The sequence below is a fragment of the Aythya ferina genome (genome assembly GCF_964211825.1).
Source record: "Aythya ferina genome assembly, contig: HAP1_SCAFFOLD_502, whole genome shotgun sequence".
Lineage (NCBI taxonomy): Eukaryota > Metazoa > Chordata > Aves > Anseriformes > Anatidae > Aythya > Aythya ferina.
In genome coordinates this window covers 1-25142 of record NW_028181090.1, presented here as the reverse complement: position 1 = coordinate 25142, position 25142 = coordinate 1, and the positions used below count along the sequence as shown (strand labels likewise).

The 25142-nt window shown below is 61.2% G+C and overlaps 1 protein-coding gene and 1 long non-coding RNA gene across 2 annotated transcripts; one reads left to right on the top strand and one right to left on the bottom strand.

The window, feature by feature from the left end:
- On the top strand, positions 1 to 24808 carry LOC311429276 (methyl-CpG-binding domain protein 1-like; the record flags this gene model as incomplete). The annotated part of the gene is made up of 16 exons (XM_084540368.1): positions 1 to 160; positions 2215 to 2342; positions 3105 to 3219; positions 3709 to 3995; positions 5067 to 5152; positions 5723 to 5763; positions 5875 to 6012; positions 8646 to 8780; positions 9769 to 9819; positions 9940 to 9996; positions 10959 to 11033; positions 17709 to 17870; positions 22456 to 22584; positions 23625 to 23726; positions 23817 to 23912; positions 24700 to 24808. Coding segments are annotated over exons 2-16 (1693 nt in total), but the record flags the coding sequence as incomplete, so codon positions are not given.
- On the bottom strand, positions 18871 to 21344 carry LOC311429279. The gene is made up of 4 exons (XR_014688215.1): positions 21215 to 21344; positions 21081 to 21173; positions 20438 to 20468; positions 18871 to 19462 (listed from the first exon to the last, which is right to left on the bottom strand). It is a non-coding gene; the product is annotated as an uncharacterized lncRNA (long non-coding RNA).
- Positions 24809 to 25142: the final 334 nt, after the last annotated feature.

Below are 25142 nucleotides of genomic sequence, written 5' to 3'. Positions count from 1 at the left end.
GAAGGGGGGGGGGTGGGGGCGCTTCCGCTTCCGGCGCGCGCGCGCGGCCCCGCCCCGCCCCCTCGGCCCCTCCCCTCGCGGCGGTGCCCTCGCGCCGGCGGCGGCCGCAGCTGCGCCACGAGCGGGAGCCATGGGAGGGCCCCGCCGCGCCCCGAGCCCGGTACCGGGACACGGGCGGGAGGGGGAAAGGGGGGCTGCGGGGGGCCGGGGGGGGCCGGAGGGAGCCGAGGGGGGCGGGGAGGGGGGCGTGAGGGGGAAGGGGGGGAGGTGCAGGGGGGTGGGGGGCGCTCTGAGGGAAAAGGGGGGGGGGGAGGTGAGGGAGGGGGGTTTGTGAGGGAAATGGGGGAGATCGGGGGGGTTGTGAGGGAAATAAAGGAGTTCGGGGGGGTTCGTGAGGTGAAAGAGGGAGTATTGGGGAAGTTGTGAGGTAAATGAGGGAGTTTGGGGTGTTTATGAGGTAAATAAAGGAGTTTTTGGGGGGTTTGTGAGGTGAAAGAGGGAGTATTGGGGAAGTTGTGAGGTAAATAAGGGAGTTTGGCGGGGTTACGAGGTAAATAAAGGAATTTTTGGGAGGTTATGAGGTAAATAAAGGAGTTTGGGGGGGTTATGAGGTAAATAAAGGAGGTTTTGGGGGGTTTGTGAGGTGAAAGAGGGAGTTTGGGGGGGTTGTGAGGTGAAAGAGTGAGTATTGGGGAAGTTGTGAGGTAAGTGAGGGAGTTTGGGGTGTTTATGAGGTAAATAAAGGAGTTTGGGGAGGTTATGAGGTAAATAAAGGAGTTTGGTGGGGCTACAAGGTAAATAAAGGAGTTTTGGGGCCTTTATGAGGTAAATAAAGGAGTTTTCGGGGGGATTGTGAGGTAAATGAGGGAGTTTTGTGAGCTAAATAAGGGAGTTCGGGGTGTTTATGAGGTAAATAAAGGAGTTTTTGGGGGGTTTGTGAGGTGAAAGGGAGTAATGGGGAAGTTGTGAGGTAAATAAGGGAGTTTGGGGGGGTTATGAGGTAAACGAGGGAGTTTTTTGAGGTTTATGAGGTAAAACAGGAGGTTCAGGGGGGTTGTGAGGTAAATAAAGGAGTTTGGGGGTTCTGAGGTAAAAGAGGGATTTTTGTGATGCAAACGAGGGAGTTTGGTGCGTTTATGGGGTAAAGAAGAGTTTTGTGAAGTTTACGAGGTAAGAGAAGATTTAGGGGGTTGTGAGGTAAACGACGGGGTTTGGGGGTTATGAGGGAGTTTTTGGGGGCTTTATGAGGTAAAAAGGAGGTTTGGGGTTTGATGAGGTAAATGAGGGAGTTTTGGGGGGGTTCATGGGATAAAAGCGGGTTTTGGGGCGTTCTGAGGGAGTTTTGAGGGGTTTGGGGGGATTATGAGGTGAAAAAAACAGGTTTTTAGGGTATTTATGAGGTAAACAAGGGATTTTGGGGGGATTATGAGATGAAAGGGCAGTTTTAGGGGGCTTATGGGGTAAAAAGGGGAGCTCAGGGGGGTTTATGAGGTAAACAAGAGGATTTGGGGGGCTTTATTGGGAAAAAGAGGGAGTTTTGGGGAGTTTTATGAGGTAAAAGGATGCGCTTGGGGGGGGTTGAGGTAAAATAGAGAGTTTTAGGGGAGTTTATGGGGTAAAAGAGTGGGTTTGGGGTGGTCGGGAGCTAAAAGATGGGGGTTAAGTGAGGTAAACAAGGGGGTCTGGGGGAATCTGAGATAAAAGGGAGGCTTTTGGGGGGTTATGAGGTAAAAAAGTGTGGGTTTGGGGGCATTTATCAGGTACACATCGAGTTTTGGGGGGATTTGAGGTAAAAGAGGGAGTTTTGGGGGGTTATGAGGTAAACAGCGGGGTTTTGGGGGGCTGGGAGGCAAACCAGGGGGTGTGCGGGGGAGCCTTGAGGTAAAAGGGGGGTGATTTGGGGCTAAAAGTGGGGTTTTGGGGCTAAAAGTGAGGTTTTGGGGCTAAAAGCGGGGTTTTGGGGCTAAAAGAGGTGCTTTGGGGTGTTGGGAGGGGGGAGGGGCGCTCGGCGGGCCGGGGGCGGGGCCGGGGCCGTGTTTGGGGGCGGGGCCTGGGGAGGAGGTGGGCGGGGCCGGGCAGGGGGCGGGGCCGGGAGCCACCTGCGCGGGGGCGCGGCCTCGGGGCCTTGAGGGGGAGGGGAAGGGGGGGGGGGGGCGCTGTTTTTTGGGGGGTTTCGGGGCTTTTCCGAGCCCCGCTGCCCCCCCCGGCCCGCAGTAGCCCCCCCGCGGCAGCATGGCGGAGGGCTGGGTGGACTGCCCCGCGCTGGGGCCCGGCTGGAAGCGGCGCGAGGCCTTCCGCAAGTCAGGGGCCACCTGCGGCCGCACCGACACCTACTACCAGAGGTACCCCCCCCCCCAAAAAAAAAAGACCCCCCCCCACTCCATTAGGGGCCGTCCCCCTTCCTTTTGGGGTCCCCTGCCCTTTGGGGGAGCCCCGTGCCCTGTTAATGCCCCTCCGTGGGGTGATTCCGAGCCTCCCAGGGGGCTCCCAGCCAGCACCAGGGGGTTTTGGGGGCCCCCCCTCCACATTTTGGGGGCTCCCAGCCTTCAGGGACCCCCCCCAGCCCCATTTCTGTCCCCCCAGTTTGGGATTTTTGGGGTCCCCCTGTTTATTTTGGGGTCCCACGAGTGCTTTTTGGGTCCCCCGCTTCCAGGATTCCCCCCTAAAATCTTTTTGGGATACTTTGAGCTCCCCTCATGCACCCTACAAAACTCTTAACCCCCCCCAGATGCCCCCCCCACACCCCATAACCCATTTTGGGGTCCCCCCCCATCCTCAAAGACCCCCCCCACCCCACTCTTTCCCACCCCAAACACCCCCTGTGCACCTCAGGGTCCCCTCAATCCCTCCCTGGGCCCCAAACCCATCCCGGGGCCCTTTTGGGGTCCCCCGGGGCCATTTTGGGGTCCCCTGGGGCATTTTGCCCCCCCCTTATTTCCCCCCCCCCAATTTCCCCCCTCTCCCCCCCATTTCCATCCCTTTCCCCATCCCCTTTCCACGTCCCCCGACACCCCCAGGAGCCTCACCCCCTCCCCCATGATTTTGGGGGCCCCCCCCTTTAATTTTTGGGTTCCCCCCCCCTTAATTTTGTGCCCCCCCCCCAGCCCCACAGGGGAGAAATTCCGCAGCAAGATCGAGCTGAGCCGATTCCTGGGGCCCGAGCGCGACCTCGGCAACTTCGACTTCAAGAACGGCCTCGAGCGCCCCGGGGGGGGCAAGGTGAGGGGGGGGGCACCCCAAAAATTAAAGGGGGGGGGGGCTCAAACCCCGGGGGGGGCTCTTAAAGACTCGGAGGGGGGGCAAACCCAAGGGGAAGGGGGTGAAAGGGAAAGGAGGGGGGTGAAGTTGGATGGGGGGGGGTTAAAATTGGAAGGGGGGGGTAAAATTGGATTGGGGGGGCACAAAAAGAATGGGGGGGGGTCCCGAAAATAATGGGGGTGGTCCTGAAAATAATGGGGGTGGTCCTGAAAATAATGGGGGTGGTCCTGAAAATAATTGGGGGGGGGGTCACAAAATTTAAAGGGGGGGCTCCCAAAATATTTGGGCCCTCAAATTGGGAGGGGAATGGGGGTTTTGGGGGGGGGTAACAAAATGGGGGGGGATTTTTTTTTTTTGAGGGGGGGTCCCCAAACTAAAGGACGGGCTCGGGGGGTCCCCAAAATGTTCCCCACCCCCCCCCATAACTGATTTGTGCCCCCCCCCCCCCAGGCCAGGAAAGGCCCCAAATGGCGCCAGCTCGCGGGGCCCCCCCCGGCCCCCCCCCAGCTGGAGGAGGTGGGGGGGCCGGAAGAGGCGGAGCCGCAGGAGGCGGAGCCTGATGTGGCCCCGCCCCCTCCTCCCCCTCCTCCTCCTCCCCCTCCTCCCCCCACACCCCCCCTGGCCCCCCCGCCTCCTGTTGAGGCCCCGCCCCCCCCGGAGCCCCCCCCGGAGCCCCCCCTGGCTCGGCGCACCCGGAAGCGGCCCCCCCCGGAGCCCCCCCAGGACACCGTGGTGGCGTGAGTGGGGTGGGGGGGGGGATTTGGGGGGCTGGGGGGGGCTGTAGGGGGTCATTGGGGTTGGGGGGGTTAAAGGGGGGTTATTGGGGTTGGGGGGGGGTTATGGGGCTGGGGGGGTTATGGGGCTGGGGGGGTTATGGGGGATTTTGGGGGTTGGGGGGGTTAAAGGGGGGTCATTGGGGATGGGGGGGTTATGGGGTTTGGGGGGTTTATGGGGGATTTTTGGGGTTGGGGGGGTTAAAGGGGGGTCATTAGGGTCGGGGGAGTTAATGGGGGGTTATGGGGTTTTGGGGCGTTATGGGGGATTTTGGGGTTGGGGGGGTTAAAGGGGGGTTATTGGGGTTGGGGGGGGGTTATGGGGCTGGGGGGGTTATGGGGGATTTTTGGGGTTGGGGGGGTTAAAGGGGGGTCATTAGGGTCGGGGGAGTTAATGGGGGGTTATGGGGTTTTGGGGCGTTATGGGGGATTTTGGGGTTGGGGGGGTTAAAGGGGGGTTATTGGGGTTGGGGGGGGTTATGGGGCTGGAGGGGTTATGGGGGATTTTGGGGGTTGGGGGTGATATAGGGGGGTCATTAGGGCCCGGGGGGGGTTATTGGGATTGGGGGATTATGGGGTTGGGGGGTTTATGGGGGATTATTGGGGTTGGGGGGGTTAAAGGGGGGTCATTGGGGTCTGGGGGGGGTTATTGGGGTCGGGGGGTTATGGGGTTGGGGGGTGTTATGGGGGATTTTGGGGGTTGGGGGAGTTATTGGGGTCCAGGGGGGCTTATTGGGGTCAGGGGGGTTATGGGGGGGCGTTTATGGGGTCAGGGAGGTTGTAGGGGATTTTGGGACTCGGGGGAGTTTATGGGGTCGGGGGGTTATGGGGCACTCAGGGGGCTGGGGGGGGTATTGGGGGGTTTCTAGGGACTTTTTGGGGTGGGGGGGGTTATTGGGGGAGCAATAGGGGTTATTGGGGGGGTCAGCGGGGGGCTGTTGGGGGTCGTGGGTGTCACTGGGAGTTCCTGGGGGCGTTGTGGGGTTATTGGGGTGCCGGGGGGGGGGGTCACCGCCTGTCCTGTCCCCCCCCCAGGTGCTGCGCCGGCTGCCAGAGCCACTTCCCGGGGGTGACGCTGCCCCCCCAGCGCCGCTGCCGCTGGCTCTGCCCCGAGTGCCGGGGTGAGCCCAGAGGGGGGGCTGGGGGGGGGGGCTCTGTGTTTTGGGGGGGGGTCCTGGGGTCTGTATTAGGGGCTGGGGGGGGGCAGGGGGTCTCTATTAGGGTCCGGGGGGGGGTCATGGGGCACACGAGGGTGGGAGATGCACCCTGGGGGGTGGGATCAGGGGTCACTTTTAGGGCCTGGGGGGTGGCTGTGTAATGGGGGGGGGGGGCAGGGGGCAGTGAGACCCCCCCCCAACCCCTCTTTTCCCCCCCCAACCCCTTTTATTGCCCCCCCAACCCCTTTTATTGCCCCCCCAACCCCTTTTATTGCCCCCCAACCCCTTTTATTGCCCCCCCCAACCCCTTTTTTCCCCCCCCCAACCCGTTTTATTCCCCCCCCAACCCCTTTTTTCCCCCCCCCACCCCTCTTTCCCCCCCCCAACCCCTTTTATTGCCCCCCCCAACCCCTTTTTCCCCCCCCCCAACCCGTTTTATTCCCCCCCCAACCCCTTTTTTCCCCCCCCCACCCCTCTTTCCCCCCCCCAACCCCTTTTTTTGCCCCCCCCAACCCCTTTTTTCCCCCCCCCTAGCCCGGCGCCGCGACTTCAACCGCGAGCAGCGCTTCTTCAAGGTACCCCCCCTCCCCCTTTAACCCCTTTAACCCCCCCCCACGTATATATCGGGGGGGGTATCCGGGGGTCCCCTGAGCCCCCCCCTCAATATTTTTGCCCCCCCCCCGCAGCGGGTGGGCTGCGGCTCCTGCCAGGCCTGCCGCATCCCCGAGGACTGCGGCATCTGCAGCGCCTGCGCCCGCCGCGCCTGCGCCCCCGCCCGCGCCCCCAAGTGCCTCCTGCGCCGCTGCCTGCGCATCGTCAAGAAGGTGGGGGGGGGGCCGTGACGTCATCGGGGGGGGTGGTGACGTCACGGGGGGGGTGGTGATGTCATCAGGGGGGTGGTGATGTCATCAGGGGGTGGTGATGTCACCAGGGGGTGGTGGTGTCGTGGGGAGGGGGGTGGTGGTGTCGTGGGGAGGGGTGGGGTGTGGGGGTACGTGGGGTGGGCCCCGTGATTGTGCGTGTTGGGGGGGTGGGGACACGTGTGTTGGGGCGTGGGGAGGCGTGTTGGGGCGTGTTAGGGCGTGTGGGAACATGTGTCAGGGTCTGTGGGCACGTGTTGGGGTGTGCTGGGGCAGGTGGAGATGCGTGTTGGGGCATGAGGATGTGTGTGGAGGCGTGTTGAGGTGTGTTGGGGCGTGTTGGAGCATGTTGAGGTGTGTTGGGGCGTGTTGGAGCATGTTGAGGTGTGTTGGGGCGTGTTGGAGCATGTTGAGGTGTGTTGGGGCATGAGGATGTGTGTGGAGGCGTGTTGGGGTGTGTTGGAGCATGTTGGGGTGTGTTGAGGTGTGTTGGGGCGTGTTGGGGCATGAGGATGTGTGTGGAGGCGTGTTGGAGCATGTTGGGGCGTGTTGGGGCGTGTTGGGGCATGAGGATGTGTGTGGAGGCGTGTTGGGGTGTGTTGAGGTGTGTTGAGGTGTGTTGGGGCGTGTTGGGGCATGAGGATGTGTGTGGAGGCGTGTTGGAGCATGTTGAGGTGTGTTGGGGCATGAGGATGTGTGTGGAGGCGTGTTGGGGTGTGTTGGGGCATGTTGAGGTGTGTTGGAGCGTGTTGGGGCATGAGGATGTGTGTGGAGGCGTGTTGGAGCATGTTGAGGTGTGTTGGGGCATGAGGATGTGTGTGGAGGCGTGTTGGGGTGTGTTGGGGCATGTTGAGGTGTGTTGGAGCGTGTTGGGGCATGAGGATGTGTGTGGAGGCGTGTTGGAGCATGTTGGGCTGTGTTGAGGTGGTTTGGGGCATATTGGGGCATGAGGATGTGTGTGGAGGCGTGTTGGGGTGTGTTGGAGCATATTGAGGTGTGTTGGGGCATGTTGAGGTATGTTGGAGCGTGTTGGGGCGTGAGGATGTGTGTGGAGGTGTGGGGACGAGTGTTGGGGCGTGTTGAAGCGTGTTGAGGCATGAGGACACGTGTTACCCCATGCCAGAGTCACCTGCCCATCCCCAGCTTCACACATGTCACCGTGTGAGGACACGAAGCGTGTTGAAGCGTGTTGGGTGCAGCCCTGTGGGGCTGTGCCACCTGCCTGGCCCCACGTCCCCCCCAACCTTGGCATGTCCACGTGTGTTGAGGCGTGTTGGCGTGCTGGCCCCTGCTGTGCCACCCCCATGGCCCCGTGTCTCCGCATGACGCCACGTGTGGAGGCATGACAACACATGGCGAGGCATGATGATGCACCTCAAAGCATGTTAACACGTGTTAGGGCATGTTAACACATGTTAGTGCATGTTGGGGCGTGTTAATACACTCCCACATGTAATAAAACACACCAAAACATGCCAACACGTGGAGATACGACCAAGTTAAACACGTGGAGCCATGACAGCACGTGTTCCTACACGAGCCACGTGTGTCAAAGCATGTTCCTGGCATGTAACCATGGCGACACGTGTCAAAGCATGTTCCTGACATACAGCCATGGTGACACATGTCAAGGTGTGTTCCCATGGCACGCTAACCCTGCTCCACCACCCCGTATCCCCCCATATTAAGGCACGTTAAGGTATGTTGAAGCATGTTGAGGTGTGTTGAAGCATGTCAAGGTGTGTTCCCATGTCACGGTAACCCCACTCCACCTCCTCAACCCCCCCCATACCACCCCATATCCCCCTATATGAAGGTATGTCAAGGTATGTTGAGGCGTGTTGAAGCGTATTGAGGTGTGTTAAGGTATGTTGAGGTGTGTTGAGGCATGCTAAGGTATGTTGAAGCATGTTGAGGCGTGTTGAAGCATGTTGAGGCGTGTTCCCATGTCACACTAACCCCACTGCACCTCCCCAACTCCCCCATACCACCCCATATCCCCCTATATGAACGTATGTTGAGGTATGTTGAGGCGTGTTCAGGTGTGTTAAAGTATGCTGAGGCATGTTAAGGTATGTTGAAGCATGTTAGAGTGTGTTGAAGCGTGTTCCCATGTCACGCTAACCCCGTTCCACCTCCCCAACCCCCCCATACCACCCCATATTCCCCTATATGAAGGTATGTTGGGGTACGTTACACTATGTCAAGGTGTGTTGAGGTGTGTTGAGGCATGTTAAGGTATGTTGAAGCGTGTTGAGGCGTGTTCCCACGTCACACTAACCCCACTCCACCTCCCCAACCCCCCACACCACCCCATATCCCCCCATACCTCCCTATATGAATGTATGTCAAGGTATGTTGAGGCGTGTTGAAGCATGTTGAGGCGTGTTAAGGTATGTTGAAGCATGTTGAGGCGTGTTCCCATGTCACACTAACCCCGTTCCACCTCCCCAACCCCCCCACCCCACCCCACATGAACGTATGTTGGGATACGTCGAGGTATGTCGAGGCGCGTTCTCACCCGTCAAGGTATGTTCTCACGTGTCGAGGCGTGTTCTCACATGTTCTCACGTGTTCTCACGTGTTCTCCCCCCCAGGGCCTGGGCTGTGGCGCGTGCCAGGGCTGCGTGGCCACGGAGGACTGCGGCAGCTGCTGCATCTGCCTGCGGCGCCTGCAGCCCGGCCTCAAGCGCCAGTGGCGCTGCCTGCGCCGCCGCTGCCTGCGCCCCAAGGTAAAAAACCCCAAAAATCCCCCCAAAAAAGCTTCCCCCTGAGCCCCCAACCCCAAAATCCCCCCCAAAAAGCCTCCCCCTGAAACCCCAACCCCAAAATCGCCACCCCAGAATCCTCTAAAAGGCTCCTCCTGAGTCCCCAACCCCAACATCGCCACCCCAAAATCTCCAAAATCCCCAAAAAGCCTCCCCCTGAACCCCCAACCCCAAAATCCCCCAAAAAAGCCTCTCCCTGAGCCCCCAACCTTAAAATCCCCCCCAAAAAGCCTCCCCCTGAGCCCCCAACTCCAAAATGCCCCCCGAAAAGCCTCCCCCTGAGCCCCCAACCCCAAAATCGCCACCCCAAAATCCCCAAAAAGGCTCCCCCTGAACCCCCAACCCCAAAATCCCCCCCAAAAAGCCTCCCCCTAAACCCCCAACCCCAAAATCACCACCCCAAAATCCCCCCTAAAAAAACCTCCCCCTGAGCCCCCAACCCCAAAATCGCCACGCCAAAATCCCCAAAAATCCTCATCCTGAGCCCCCAACCCCAAAATCCCCCCCAAAAATCCCCACCCCAAAACCCCCACCCAAATCCCAAACCCCCTAAATCCCCCCGAAGCCCAAAAGCTCCACCCCAAAACAGCCCCAAAACCCTAAAGCCCTAAATGTTGAAGCCCCCAAATCCCCACCCAGAAACCCCCAAACTCCCCCAAACCCTAAAAACTCCCACCAAAAACCTCCCCAAAATCCCCACCCAAACCCCAAAACCTTTACCCCAAATCCCTCTCCAAACCCCAACACCCCCCAAAACCCCAAATCCCCACCCCAAAACTCCAAACCTGCACCCCAAACTCCCCAAATGCCCCCCAAACCCCCAAATTCCCATCCTAACCCCTCCCCAAACCCCACCCCAAATCCCCCCAAACCCCAAATCCCCCCCAAACCCCAAATCACCCCAAAATCCCCCAAATCCCCCCCAAAATCCCCTGACCCTATTTCCCCACAGAGCTCGGTGGCAGCCAAGAAGCCCCCGTGCGGCCCCCGTGCGCCAGCAGCGGTGAGATTGGGGTTTTTTGTAGGGTTTTATCGGGATTTGGGGTTTTTTAGGGTTTTTTTGGGGTCGGGACGAGGGGGGGGGCACCTCTCATGACCCCATTTTTGCCCTTTTTCACCCCAGAAGTGGAAGCCCCCCGCGGACAGGGAGCCCAGCGCCGCCCCCAGCAGCCGGCACCGGGTGAGTGGGGACCCCAAAAAGGGGGGGGGGACCCTAAATTGGGGGGGGTTAATTAAGGGGGAGGGGTTTAATTAATTGGGAGGTGTTCCTAAATTAATGGGGCGGCCCTAAATTAATGGGGGCAGGTCCTAAATTAATGGGATTGGTCCTGAATTAATTGGGGGGAGCTCTTAAATTAATGGGGTCAGCCCTGAATTAATTGGGGTGGCCCTAAATTAATGGGGGAGGCTCTAAATTAATTGGGGGGGGGGTTCTTAAATTAATGGGGTGGCCCTAAATTAACGGGGGCAGCCCTAAACTAACTGGGGGGAGGCCCTAAAATTAATGGGGATGGCCCTAAAATTAATTGAGGGTTGACCCTAAATTAATTGGGGGTCGACCCTAAATTAATGGGGGACGGCCCTAAGTTAATTGGGGTGGCCCAAAGTTATTTGGGGTGGCCCTAAGTTAATGGGGGAGGCCCTAAATTAACCCCATTAATCCCTCAAATTAATAGGGGCACCCAAAACGGAGGGGTGCCCCCCCAAATTAACGGGATTTCCTCCCAAATTTATGGGATCTCCCCCAAATCAATGGGATTTCCTCCCAAATCAATGGGATTTCCTCCCAAATCAATGGGATTTTCCCCCAAATCAATGGGATTTTCCCCCAAATCAATGGGATTTTCCCCCAAATCAATGGGATTTTCCCCCAAATCAATGGGATTTCCTCCCAAATCAATGGGATTTTCTCCCAGATTAACGGGACTTTCCCCCAAATCAATGGGATTTCCCCCAAATTAACGGGATTTCTCCTAAAAATAACGGGGTTTCCCCTAAAAACAGCGGGTTCAGCCCCCAAAACAGGGCGCTCCACCCCAAAAATCAGCAGGGTTCCCCCTAAAACTCAGGGGCTGCCCCCCTAATGAGGGGCTGCCCCCCCTAATTAACCCCGCTAATTAACCCCCCCTAATTACCCCCCAGAAGCAGCTGACGCAGGGCAAGGAGAAGAAGAAGCCGGGGCGGCCCCCAAAGCACCCCGGGGCCCGCGGCGGCGCGGTGAGAGCGGGACCCCCCCCAAATCCCTTTAGGACCCCCCCCAAAATCCCTTTGGGATCCCCCCAAAATCCCTTTGGGACCCCCCCCCAAATCCATGGGACCCCCAAAATTGCCCCAAATCCCCCCAAATCCTTCAAATCCTCCCCAAAATCCCCCAAATTACCCCCAAATCCCCCCAAATTCCCCCGAAATCCCTAAAAATCCCCCCCAAAATCCCCCCCAAATGCCCCAAATCCCTTTGGGATCCCCCAAATCCCTTTGGGACCCCCCCAAATCCATGGGACCCCCAAAATTGACCAAAATCCCCAAAAGTCACACCCCAAATCCTTGAAATCCTCCCCAAAATCCCCCAAATTCTCCCAAAATCCCCCTAAATTCCCCCCAAAATCCCCCCCCAAATGCCCCAAATCCCTTTGGGACCCCCCCAAATCCATGGGACCCCCAAAATTGCCCCAAATCCCCCCAAATCACACCCCAAATCCTTCAAATCCTCCCCAAAATCCCCCCCAAAATCCCCCAAATCCCCCCAAAATCCCAAAAATTCCCCCAAAAATCACCCCCAAATGCTCCAAATCCCTTTGGGACCCCCCCAAATCCATGGGACCCCCAAAATTGCCCCAAATCCCCTCAAATCACGCCCCAAATCCTTCAAATCCTCCCCAAAATTCCCCCAAAATCCCCCCCCAAATGCCCCAAATCCCTTTGGGATCCCCCAAATCCCTTTGGGACCCCCCCCAAATCCATGGGACCCCCAAAATTGCCCCAAATCCCCCCAAATCCTTCAAATCCTCCCCAAAATCCCCCAAATTACCCCCAAATCCCCCCAAATTCCCCCGAAATCCCTAAAAATCCCCCCCAAAATCCCCCCCAAATGCCCCAAATCCCTTTGGGATCCCCCAAATCCCTTTGGGACCCCCCCCAAATCCATGGGACCCCAAAAATTGCCCAAAATCCCCCCAAAACACACCCCAAATCCTTCAAATCCCCCCCAAAATTCCCCAAATCCCCCCAAAATCCCAAAAATTCCCCCAAAAATCCCCCCTAAAATGCCCCAAATCTCCCCCAAATCCCTTTGGGATCCCCCAAATCCCTATGGGACCCCCCCCAAATCCATGGAATCCCAAAAATTGCCCCAAATCCCCCCAAATCCTCCCCAAAATCCCCCAAATTCCCCCCATATTCCCCAAAATTCCCCCAAAAATCCCCGCCAAATGCCCCAAATCCCTTTGGGATCCCCCAAATCCCTTTGGGACCCCCCCCAAATCCATGGGACCCCCCAAAATTGCCCCAAATCCCCCCAAATCCTTCAAATCCTCCCCCAAATCCCAAAAATTCTCTCCAAATCCCCAAAAATTCCCCCCAAATCCCCAAAAATTCCCCCCAAAATCCCCCCCCAAATGCCCCAAATCCCTTTGGGATTCCCCAAATCCCTTTGGGACCCCCCCCAAATCCATGGGACCCCCAAAATTGCCCCAAATCCTTCAAATCCTCCCCAAAATCCCCCAAATTCCCCAAAATTCCCCCAAAAATCCCCCCCAAAGTGCCCCAAATCCCTTTGGGAACCCCCCAAATCCATGGGACCCCCCAAAATCGACCAAAATCCCCAAAAATCACGCCCCAAATCCTTCAAATCCTCCCCAAAATCTCCAAAATTCCCCCAAAGTCCCAAGAATTCCCCCAAAAATTCCCCCCAAAATGCCCCAAATCTCCCCCAAATCACTTTGGGGACCCCCCCCAAATCCATGGGACCCCCAAAATTGCCCCAAATCCCCCCAAATCACGCCCCAAATCCTTCAAATCCTCCCCAAAATCCCCCCCAAAATCCCATAAATCCCCCCAAAATCCCAAAAATTCCCCCAAAAATCTCCCCCGAAATGCCCCAAATTCCCTGAAATCCCCCAAATCCCCCCAAAATCCCCCCCCAAAATGCCCCAAATCCCCCCAAAACGCCCCAAATCCCCTCAGCTCCCGTAACGCCCCTAAGAGCTGCGCACCCCTAATAGGGCGGTGGTACCGTAACGGCCCTAATAAAGGGGCATGACCCCATAACCTGCCCTATAGGGGGCTTTAGGGCCCGTAACGGCCCTAATAGCGGGGCCCTGGGTCCCACAAGGTCCCTAATAGGGTTTGGGGTCCCGTAATGTTCCTAATAGGGGTGTATGGATCCCATAAAGTCCCTAATAGGGTTTGGGGTCCCATAACGTTCCTAATAGGGGTGTATGGATCCCATAAAGTCCCTAATAGGGTTTGGGGTCCCATAACGTTCCTAATAGGGGTGTATGGATCCCATAAAGTCCCTAATAGGGTTTGGGGTCCCATAACGTTCCTAATAGGGGTGTATGGATCCCATAAAGTCCCTAATAGGGTTTGGGGTCCCATAACGTTCCTAATAGGGGTGTATGGATCCCATAAAGTTCCTAATAGGGTTTAGGGTCCCAAAATGTTCCTAATAGGGGTGTATGGATCCCATAAAGTCCCTAATAGGGTTTGGGCTCCCAAAATGTTCCTAATAGGGGGTGTGGATCCCATAAAGTCCCTAATTGGGGTGTGTGGATCCCATAAAAGTCCCTAATAGGGTTTGGGGTCCCGTAATGTTCCTAATAGGGGGGGTGTGGATCCCATAAAGTCCCTAATGGGGGTGTGTGGATCCCATAAAAGTCCCTAATAGGGTTTGGGGTCCCATAACGTTCCTAATAGGGGGGTGTGGATCCCATAAAGTCCCTAATAGGGTTTGGGGTCCCGTAACTCCCCTAATAGGGATTTGGGGTCCCGTAACGCCCCTAACAGCGGGGTCGGGGCCCCGTAGTTCCCCTAAAAGCACGACCTCCAGGTACCCTACAAACCCCAAATAGCCACCTCCTGACCCCATAACCCCCCAAAGCCCCCAGGAGGGGGGTGCTGACCCCACAACCCCCCCAAATTACCAGTTTCATGACCCCATAAGCCCCTAAACCCAAGGGGGGGTCCCGTGAGGGGGGTGCTGACCCCATAAACCCCCACCCAGCATCCCCCTGACCCTATAACCCCCCATATCGCCTTCCCCTGACCCCATAAGCCCCCAACCAGCTGTTCCGTGACCCCATAACCCCCCAACCCCATAACCCCCCCCAGCCATTATGGGGGGGGTTCTGGGGTGGTGCTGACCCCATAACACCCCTTAGAGCGTTCCCCTGATCCCATAACCCCCTGACCATCATAACCCGACCCCATAACGCCCCATATGGCTTTCCCCTGGCCCTATAACCCCCAAACACCAGTTCCATGACCCCATAACCCCCCCATATAGCCTCCCCCTGACCCCATAACCCCCCATATAATGCTCCCCCGACCCTATAACCCCCCATATACCACTTCCATGACCCCATAACCCCCCAACCATCACCCTACTGACCCCATAACCCCCCATATAGCATCCCCCTGACCCCATAACCCCCTATAACCCCCCCGACCCCATTACTGACCCCATTACTGACCCTATAACCCCCCCCGCAGCGCACCCCGGGGCGCGGCAGCCGCCGTTGCGGGTCGTGCTCCTGACCCTATAGCCCCCCATAACCCCCCATACAGCCTCCCCCTGACCCCATAACCCCCCCGACCCCATTACCGACCCCATTACTGACCCCATAACCCCCCCATCCCGCAGCGCACCCCGGGGCGCGGCAGCCGCCGTTGCGGGTCGTGTTCCTGACCCTATAGCCCCCCATAACCCCCCACCCTGACCCCATAACCCCCCATACAGCCTCCCCCTGACCCCATAACCCCCCATAACCCCCCCGACCCCATTACTGACCCCATTACTGACCCTATAACCCCCCCATCCCGCAGCGCACCCCGGGGCGCGGCAGCCGCCGTTGCGGGTCGTGCTCCTGACCCTATAGCCCCCCATAACCCCCCACCCTGACCCCATAACCCCCCCGACCCCATTACTGACCCTATAACCCCATTACTGACCCCATATCCCCCCATCCCGCAGCGCACCCCGGGGCGCAGCAGCCGTCGCTGCGGGTCGTGCTCCTGACCCTATAGCCCCCCATACAGCCTCCCCCTGACCCCATAACCCCCCACCCTGCCCCCATAACCCCCCCCCGACCCCATAACCCCCCCGACCCCATTACTGACCCCATTACTGACCCCATTACTGACCCTATAACCCCCCCATCCCGCAGCGCACCCCGGGGCGCGGCAGCCGCCGTTGCGGTTCGTGCTCCTGACCCTATAGCCCCCCATAACCCCCCATACAGCACCCCCTCGACCCCATAACCCCCCCGACCCCATTACTGACCCTATAACCCCATTACTGACCCCATATCCCCCCATCCCGCAACGCACCCCGGGGCGCGGCAGCCGCCGTTGTGGCTCGTGCTCCTGACCCTATAGCCCCCCATACAGCCCCCCCTGACCCCATAACCCCCCCCTGCCCCTATAACCCCATTACTGACCCCATTACTGACCCTATAACCCCATTACTGACCCTATAACCCCCCCCGCAGCGCACCCCGGGGCGCGGCAGCCGCCGTTGCGGTTCATGCTCCTGACCCTATAGCCCCCCATAACCCCCCATACAGCCTCCCCCTGACCCCATATCCCCCCATAACCCCCCCCCTGACCCCATAACCCCCCGACCCCATTACTGACCCTATAACCCCATTACTGACCCTATAACCCCATTACTGACCCCATATCCCCCCCCCGCAGCGCACCCCGGGGCGCGGCAGCCGTCGCTGTGGCTCGTGCTCCTGACCCTATAGCCCCCCATAACCCCCCATAACCCCCCACCCTGACCCCATAACCCCCTATAACCCCCCTGACCCCATTACTGACCCTATAACCCCCCCATCCCGCAGCGCACCCCTGGGCGCGGCAGCCGCCGTTGCGGTTCGTGCTCCTGACCCTATAGCCCCCCATAACCCCCCATACAGCCTCCCCCTGACCCCATAACCCCCCATAACCCCCCCCCTGACCCCATAACCCCCCTGACCCCATTACCGACCCCATTACTGACCCCATATCCCCCCGTCCCGCAGCGCACCCCGGGGCGCGGCAGCCGCCGTTGCGGTTCGTGCTCCTGACCCTATAGCCCCCCATAACCCCCCATAACCCCCCATACAGCCTCCCCCTGACCCCATAACCCCCCATAACCCCCCCCCCCGACCCCATAACCCCCCCGACCCCATTACCGACCCCATTACTGACCCTATAACCCCATTACTGACCCTATAACCCCATTACTGACCCCATATCCCCCCCCCGCAGCGCACCCCGGGGCGCGGCAGCCGTCGCTGTGGCTTGTGCTCCTGACCCTATAGCCCCCCATAACCCCCCACCCTGACCCCATAACCCCCCATACAGCCCCCCCTGACCCCATAACCCCCCCCCGACCCCATAACGCCCCCGACCCCATTACTGACCCCATTACTGACCCCATATCCCCCCCCCGCAGCGCAACCCGGGGCACGGCAGCCGCCGTTGCGGTTCGTGCTCCTGACCCTATAGCCCCCCATAACCCCCCATACAGCCTCCCCCTGACCCCATAACCCCCCGACCCCATTACTGACCCCATTACTGACCCTATAACCCCATTACTGACCCTATAACCCCCCCCGCAGCGCACCCCGGGGCGCGGCAGCCGCCGTTGCGGGTCGTGCTCCTGACCCTATAGCCCCCCATAACCCCCCCCCCGACCCCATAACCCCCCGACCCCATTACTGACCCCATTACTGACCCTATAACCCCCCCATCCCGCAGCGCACCCCGGGGCGCGGCAGCCGCCGTTGCGGTTCGTGCTCCTGACCCTATAGCCCCCCATAACCCCCCCATATACCCCCATAACCCCCCATACAGCCTCCCCCTGACCCCATAACCCCCCCCCCGACCCCATAACCCCCCCGACCCCATTACTGACCCCATTACTGACCCCATATCCCCCCCCCGCAGCGCACCCCGGGGCGCGGCAGCCGCCGTTGCGGTTCGTGCTCCTGACCCTATAGCCCCCCATAACCCCCCACCCTGACCCCATAACCCCCCATACAGCCCCCCCCCGACCCCATAACCCCCCCGACCCCATCACTGACCCCATTACTGACCCTATAACCCCATTACTGACCCTATAACCCCATTACTGACCCTATAACCCCCCCCGCAGTGCACCCCGGGGCGCGGCAGCCGTCGCTGTGGCTCGTGCTCCTGACCCTATAGCCCCCCATACAGCCTCCCCCTGACCCCATAACCCCCCCCCCGACCCCATAACCCCCCCGACCCCATTACTGACCCCATTACTGACCCTATAACCCCCCCATCCCGCAGCGCACCCCGGGGCGCGGCAGCCGTCGCTGTGGCTCGTGCTCCTGACCCTATAGCCCCCCATAACCCCCCATAACCCCCCCCCCTGACCCCATAACCCCCTATAACCCCCCCGACCCCATTACTGACCCCATTACTGACCCTATAACCCCCCCTGTCCCGCAGCGCACCCCGGGGCGCGGCAGCCGTCGCTGTGGCTCGTGCTCCTGACCCTATAGCCCCCCATAACCCCCCATAACCCCCCATACAGCCTCCCCCTGACCCCATAACCCCCTATAACCCCCCTGACCCCATTACTGACCCCATTACTGACCCTATAACCCCATTACTGACCCTATAACCCCATTACTGACCCTATAACCCCCCATCCCGCAGCGCACCCCGGGGCGCGGCAGCCGCCGTTGCGGTTCGTGCTCCGCCTGCCTGCGCGCGGCCGACTGCGGGCGCTGCGACTTCTGCCGGGACAAACCCCGCTTCGGGGGCCGCAACCGCCGCAGGCAGAAGTGCCGCTGGAGGCAGTGCCTGCGCCGCGCCATGGTGGGTGCCCCCAGTACATCCCAGTAACGCCCAGTAACCCTCCCAGTACATCCCAGTAGCTCCCAGTAACCCTCCCAGTAGCACCCCGGTAACGCCCGGTGACACCCAGTGTGACCCCAGGAGCTCCCCCTGCCCCTCAAGTACTCCTTTGATACATCCCAGTACCCCTCCAGTATTTCCCAGTGCCTCCCAGTAGCGCCCAGTAACTCCCAGTAGCTCCCAGTAACCCTCCCAGTAGCACCCCGGTAATTCCCAGTGACACCCAGTGTGACCCCAGGAGCTCCCCCTGCCCCCCAAGTACTCCTTTGATACATCCCAGGAGCTCCCAGTGCCTCCCAGTGCTCCCAGTAGCTCCCAGTAGCTCCCAGTAACCCTCCCAATAGCACCCCAGTAACACCCAGTGCCACCCCAGGAGCTCCCAGTGCCTCTCAGGAGCTCCCCCTGCCCCCCAGGTACTCCCTGGGTACCTCCCAGTACCCCTCCAGTATTCCCCAGTGCCTCCCAGTATCTCCCAGTGCTCCCAGTAACCCCCAGTAACCCTCCCAGTAGCACCCCAGTAACTCCCGGTGCCACCCAGTGCCCCCCCAGGAGCTCCCCCTGCCCCCCAAGTGCTCCTTTGATACATCCCAGGAGCTCCCAGTAACTCCCAGTGCTCCCAGTGCCTCCCAGTAACTCCCAGTAGCTCCCAGTAACCCTCCCAGTAGCTCCCAGTAACCCTCCCAGTAGCACCCCGGTAACGCCCGGTGCCACCCAGTGTGACCCCAGGAGCTCCGCCTGCCCCTCAAGTACTCCTTTCATACATCCCAGGAGCTCCCAGTGCATCCCAGTAGCTCCCAGTACATCCCAGTAGCACCCCAGTAACGCCCGGTGCCACACAGTATGACCCCAGTGCCCACCCAGGAGCTCCCCCTGTCCCCCAAGTACTCCCTTAGTACCTCCCAGTAACTCCCAGTACCTCCCAGTGCTCCCAGTAGCTCCCAGTACCACCCAGTGCTCCCAGTAGCTCCCAGTAACCCTCCCAGTAGCACCCCGGTAACTCCCAGTGCCACCCAGTATGACCCCAGGAGCTCCCCCTGCCCCCCAAGTACTCCTTTGATACATCCCAGTACCCCTCCAGCACCCCCCAGTGCCTCCCAGTACCTCCCAGTAAAGCCCAGTACATCCCAGTAACTCCCAGTAACCCTCCCAGTAGCACCCCAGTAACTCCCGGTGCCGCCCAGTGTGATCCCAGTGCCCACCCAGGAGCTCCCCCTGTCCCCCAAGTACTTCTTTCATACATCCCAGGAGCTTCCAGTACCCCCCCCAGTGCCTCCCAGTAGCTCCCAGTATCTCCCAGTAGCAACCAGTAGCTCCCAGTAACCCTCCCAGTAGCACCCCAGTAACTCCCAGTGCCACCCAGTATGACCCCAGGAGCTCCACCTGCCCCCCAAGTACTCCTTTGATACATCCCAGGAGCTCCCAGTACATCCCAGTAACGCCCAGTAGCTCCCAGTAACCCTCCCAGTAGCACCCCAGTAACTCCCAGTGCCACCCAGTGTGACCCCAGTGCCCACCCAGGAGCTCCCCCTGCCCCTCAAGTACTCCCTTGGTACCTCCCAGTAACTCCCAGTACCGACCAGTGCTCCCAGTAGCTCCCAGTAGCTCCCAGTAACCCTCCCAGTAGCACCCCGGTAACGCCCAGTGCCACCCAGTGTGACCCCAGGAGCTCCCCCTGCCCCTCAAGTGCTCCTTTGATACATCCCAGTACCTCTCCAGTATTCCCCAGTGTCTCCCAGTATCTCCCAGTGCTCCCAGTAACGCCCAGTAACCCCCAGTAACCCTCCCAGTAGCACCCCGGTAACTCCCGGTGCCACCCAGTGCCCCCCCAGGAGCTCCCCCTGCCCCCCAAGTACTCCTTTGATACATCCCAGGAGCTCCCAGTGCTCCCAGTAGCTCCCAGTAGCTCCCAGTAACCCTCCCAGTAGCACCCCAGTAACGCCCAGTGCCACCCAGTGTGACCCCAGGAGCTCCCCCTGCCCCTCAAGTGCTCCTTTGATACATCCCAGTACCTCTCCAGTATTCCCCAGTGTCTCCCAGTATCTCCCAGTGCTCCCAGTAACGCCCAGTAACCCCCAGTAACCCTCCCAGTAGCACCCCGGTAATGCCCAGTGCCACCCAGTATGCCCCCAGGAGCTCCCAGTGCCCCTCAGGAGTTCCCCCTGCCCCCCAAGTACTCCTTTGATACATCCCAGTACCCCTCCAGTACCCCCCAGTGCCTCCCAGTAACTCCCAGTATCTCCCAGTAACTCCCAGTAACTCCCAGTAACTCCCAGTAACCCTCCCAGTAGCACCCCGGTAACGCCCGGTGCCACCCAGTATGACCCCAGTGCCCACCCAGGAGCTCCCCCTGCCCCCCAAGTACTCCTTTGATACATCCCAGGAGCTCCCAGTGCCTCCCAGTGCTCCCAGTAGCTCCCAGTAGCTCCCAGTAACCCTCCCAATAGCACCCCAGTAACACCCAGTGCCACCCCAGGAGCTCCCAGTGCCTCTCAGGAGCTCCCCCTGCCCCCCAGGTACTCCCTGGGTACCTCCCAGTACCCCTCCAGTATTCCCCAGTGCCTCCCAGTATCTCCCAGTGCTCCCAGTAACCCCCAGTAACCCTCCCAGTAGCACCCCGGTAACTCCCAGTGCCACCCAGTGTGACCCCAAGAGCTCCCCCTGCCCCCCCAGTACTCCTTTGATACATCCCAGGAGCTCCCAGTGCTCCCAGTAACGCCCAGTGCCTCCCAGTAACCCTCCCAATAGCACCCCGGTAACACCCAGTGCCACCCAGTGTGACCCCAGTGCCACCCCAGGAGCTCCCAGTACCTCTCAGGAGTTCCCCCTGCCCCCCAGGTACTCCCTTGGTACCTCCCAGTACCCCTCCAGTATTCCCCAGTAACTCCCAGTATCTCCCAGTGCTCCCAGTAACGCCCAGTAACCCCCAGTAACCCTCCCAGTAGCACCCCGGTAACGCCCAGTGCCACCCAGTGTGCCCCCAGGAGCTCCCAGTGCCTCTCAGGATCTCTCCCCTCCCCCCAACTACTCCCTTGGTACCTCCCAGTACCCCCCAGTACCTCCCAGTAACCCCCAGTGCTCCCAGTATGACCCCAGTGCCCCCCCCCAGTGCCACCCAGTAACTCCTCAGTAGCCCCCAGTACCTCCCCAGGAGCTCCTGGTACCCCCCAGTGCCTCCCAGTAGCTCCCAGTGCCTCCCAGTCATTCCCAGTAGTTCCCAGTGACCTCCCCACAATCCTTTGGTCCAACCCAGCGCCCTCCCAGTAGCTCCCAGTGCCCCCCAGTACACGTTTAATACTGCCCAGTACTTCCCAGTCCCCCCCAGTATATCCCAGTACCCACCATTAGCCACCAGTACACCCCCCAGTCGCCCCCAGTGCCCCCCAGTCCATCCCAGTACACCCCATTACCTCCCAGTACCCCCCCCCAATTGCTCCCAGTCCCCTCCCAGTCCCTCCCAGTCCCTCCCAGTCCCCCCCCCAACCACTCCTGGGGAAACTGAGGCACGCCAGGACCCTGGGGGGGGGGTCTCTGCCCCTCCCCCCCCCCCCCCCCCCTTTCGTGCATCGCTTGGGCTGCGGGGGCACCGCGGGGGGGGGGCGGGGCGGGGGGGGGGGCTTCCACGCGCGGCTGCTTCCCCTCCCCCCCTCTCTCCCCCCCCCCAAAATCCAACCCCCCCCACCCCAAATTTCTGCCCCCCCCCCGCAGAGGCGGCTGCTGCCGGGGGGGGGGAGGGCCCCGGGGGGGGGCCCTGCCGGGAGCCGCCCCCCCCCCTCCCCACGGGGCCCCCCTCCCCCCCCCCTCCGCCGCCGGCCCCCCCCCCGGGGGCCCCCCCGCGCCGCCGCCCGGAGCCGCCGCCCGCCCCGCCCCCCCCGCAAGGTAACGGGACCCCCCCCAAAAATCCCACCCCCCCCCCCATTAACGCCCCCCCCCCGTATTTATGGCCCCCCCCCCAATTAATGGGACCCCCCCCCCCAATTATTGGGACCCCCCCCCTCCAGTTCTGCCCCCCCCCCTTTTTAAATGCCCCCCCCTCCATAGTTATGGGACCCCCCCCAATTAATTGCCCCCCCCCCCCCATTTATGGGACCCCTCCCCTTACGCCCCCCCCCCAATTAATGGGACCCCCTCATGGCCCCCCCCCCATTTAAGCCCCCCCATTAACGCCCCCCCCCAATTAACCCCCCCACTGTGCTTGCTGCTGCTCTGCTCTGCGCCGCCCCCAATTAACCCCCCCTAATTAACCCCCCCTAATTACCCCCCCCCCTAATTAACCCCCCCAAGGGACCCAGGCGTCAATGGGGGGGGGGAGGGGCTCCTGTCTGTGCCCCCCCCTCCCCAATTTAAAGGGGGGGGGGGGGACAACGCCTGGGCCCCCCCCCCCCGGGGTCCGTGCCTCAGTTTCCCCACGGGGGGGGGCGCTGCGGGACCCCCCCCCCCACGGCCCAATCTGGCCCCGCCCCCTGTGAACAAGCCCCGCCCCCTTTGTGTTTAAGCCCCGCCCCCTGACACCCCCCCCCCCTTTATTTTCTGTCCCCCCCCCCCCCAGGACAAGGAGCTCCCCGGGGGGGCTGAGGAGAGCCCCGGGCCCCCCCCGGGCCCCCCCGCGCTGCTGCTCGCCCCCCCCGCGCCCCCCCCCAAGGAGGAGCCGGCGCCCGCCCCGCGCCCACGCCCTGAGGTGAGCTGCGGCCAACGGTGGGGGGCGACCCACACTTGGGGGGCTGCCCCACACTTGGGGGGCTGACCCACATATGGGGGGTGACCCATATATTGGGGGCTGCCCCACACATGGGGGGTGACCCACATATATGGGGGGGGTGACCCATATATAGGGGGGTGACCCACACTTGGGGGGCTGCCCCACATATTGGGGGCTGCCCCATATATTGGGGAGTGACCCACACTTGGGGGGTGACCCACACATGAGGGGGGTGACCCATATATTGGGGAGTGACGCACACATGGGGGGGGTGACCCACACATGGGGGGGGTGACCCATATATTGGGGGGTGACCCACACATGGGGGGTGACCCACACACATAGGGGGCTGCCCCACACATGGGGGGTGACCCACACATATAGGGGGCTGCCCCATATATAGGGGGGTGACCCACATGTGGGGGGCTGACCTGTATATATTGGGGGCTGCCCCACACATGGGGGGTGACCCACACACATAGGGGGCTGCCCCACACTTAGGGGGTGACCCACACATGGGGGGTGACCCACACATGGGGGGTGACCCACGCATATAGGGGGCTGCCCCATATATTGGGGAGTGACCCACACATGGGGGGTGACCCATATAGTGGGGGCTGCCCCACACATGGGGGGGTGACACACATATAGGGGGGGGTGACCCATACGTGGGGGGGTGACCCACACATATTTGGGACTGCCCCAAATAATAGGGGGTGACCCATATACTGGGGGCTGCCCCACAAATACTGGGGGGTGACTCACACATGGGGGGTGACCCCACACATTGGGGGGCTGCCCCACACATGGGGACCCCCCCCAACAACCAGGACCCCCCCACACACATTGGGGAGCCCCCACATCAGGGCCTCCCCGCCCCCCCACCAGTGTCCCCTCCCCCACTTTTGCGCACCCCCAATAATTCTGTGTCCCCCCCAAACAATTCTGCACCCCCCCCATAATTTTTTGTCCCCTCCCCAATTTTTTTTGCCCCCCCCCTAATTTCGTGCCCCCCCCAGGACCCCCGTGGCGCCCTGTCCAGCCTGGGGCTGCTGATCGCCTCCGCCCCCCGCCTCAAGCAGGAGCAGCCCCAGGCCAGCAGCGAGCCCCCCCTGGCACCGGTAAGAGCCCCCCCCCTAAACCTGGGGACCTGGGGGGGGGCGTTTTGGGCTGTGCCCCCCCCCTCATTTTGTCCCGTGTCCCCCCCCCAGGACCCCCGGGCGGGGCTGTCGGACCTGGGGCTGCTGATCGCCTCCGCCCCCCGCCTCAAGCAGGAGCAGCCGCAGCCCAGCGCCTCGCTCGTGCCGGTACGGGGGGGGGGGGGGGGGGCAAAAGTGGGGGGCGGACCCACAAGTGGGGGGCGGACCCATAAGTGGGGGGCGGACCCATAATTAGGGGGCGGACCCATAATTAGGGGGTGGACCCATAAGTGGGGGAGGACCCATTATTGGGGGGCAGACCCACAAGTGGGGGGCGGACCCATAAGTAAGGGGCTGGACCCACGGGGGGGGCAGACCCATAATTAGGGGGTGGGCCCATAAGGGGAGCTGGACCCATAAGTGGAGGGGCAGACCCATAAGTGGGGGGCGGGCCCATAAGTGGGGGGTGGGCCCATTATTGGGGGGCAGACCCATAATAAGGGGTGGGTCCATAAGTGGGGGCAGGCCCATAAGCGGGGGGAGGACCCATAAGGGGGGCAGACCCATAATTAGGGGGTGGGCCCATAAGTGGGGCTGGACCCATAAGTGGAGGGAGGACCCATAAGTGGGGGGCTGGACCCATAAGTGGGGGGGCAGACCTACAAGTGGGGGGAGGACCCATATATGGGGGGAGGACCCACAAGTTGGGGGAGGACTCAGAGGTGGGGGACAGACCCACAAGTTGGGGGGCAGACCGATAAGTGGGGGGAGGACCCACAAGCGTGGGCTGGACCCATAGATTTGGAGTGGACCCACAAGTGGGGGGCAGACCCATAAGTCAAGGGTGGGCCCACAAGTTGGGGGGGGGGCTGGCCAATAAGCATGGGGCTGCCCCCAAGTGTGGGGCTGCCCCCCAAGTGTGGGGCTGACCCCCCCCTTACCCCCCACGGTGCAGATGCCCCCCCGGCTGCCCCCGGCGGAGCTGGTGGTGCTGGACGAGAGCGAGGAGGAGGAGGAGGAAGCGCCCAGCCCGGTGGTAAGGGGGGGGCAGGGGGCTGGGGGGGGTCAGGGGGCCTGGGGGGGGCTGGGGGGAAATGGGGGGGTCCCTGGAGGGGTCCTTGAGGGGCTGGGGGGAGCCTGGGGGAATTGGGGGGGGTCCTCTTGGGAATGGGGGGAGTCCTGGGGGGTCCTTAAGGAACTGTGGGGGGTGTCGGGGGGGGCTTTTTATTAATTGGGGGGGGGTCCCTGGGGAAGGGGGGGGGGTGCTGGTTATCGCCTGGGGCTTCACTGACCGTGTGTCCCCCCCCCGTTCTCCATTTTCCTGCTGTCCCCCTCTCCCCCATAACCCCCCCCGTATCCCCTTGTACCCCCCCACTCCCCCCCAATTGCCCCAACCCC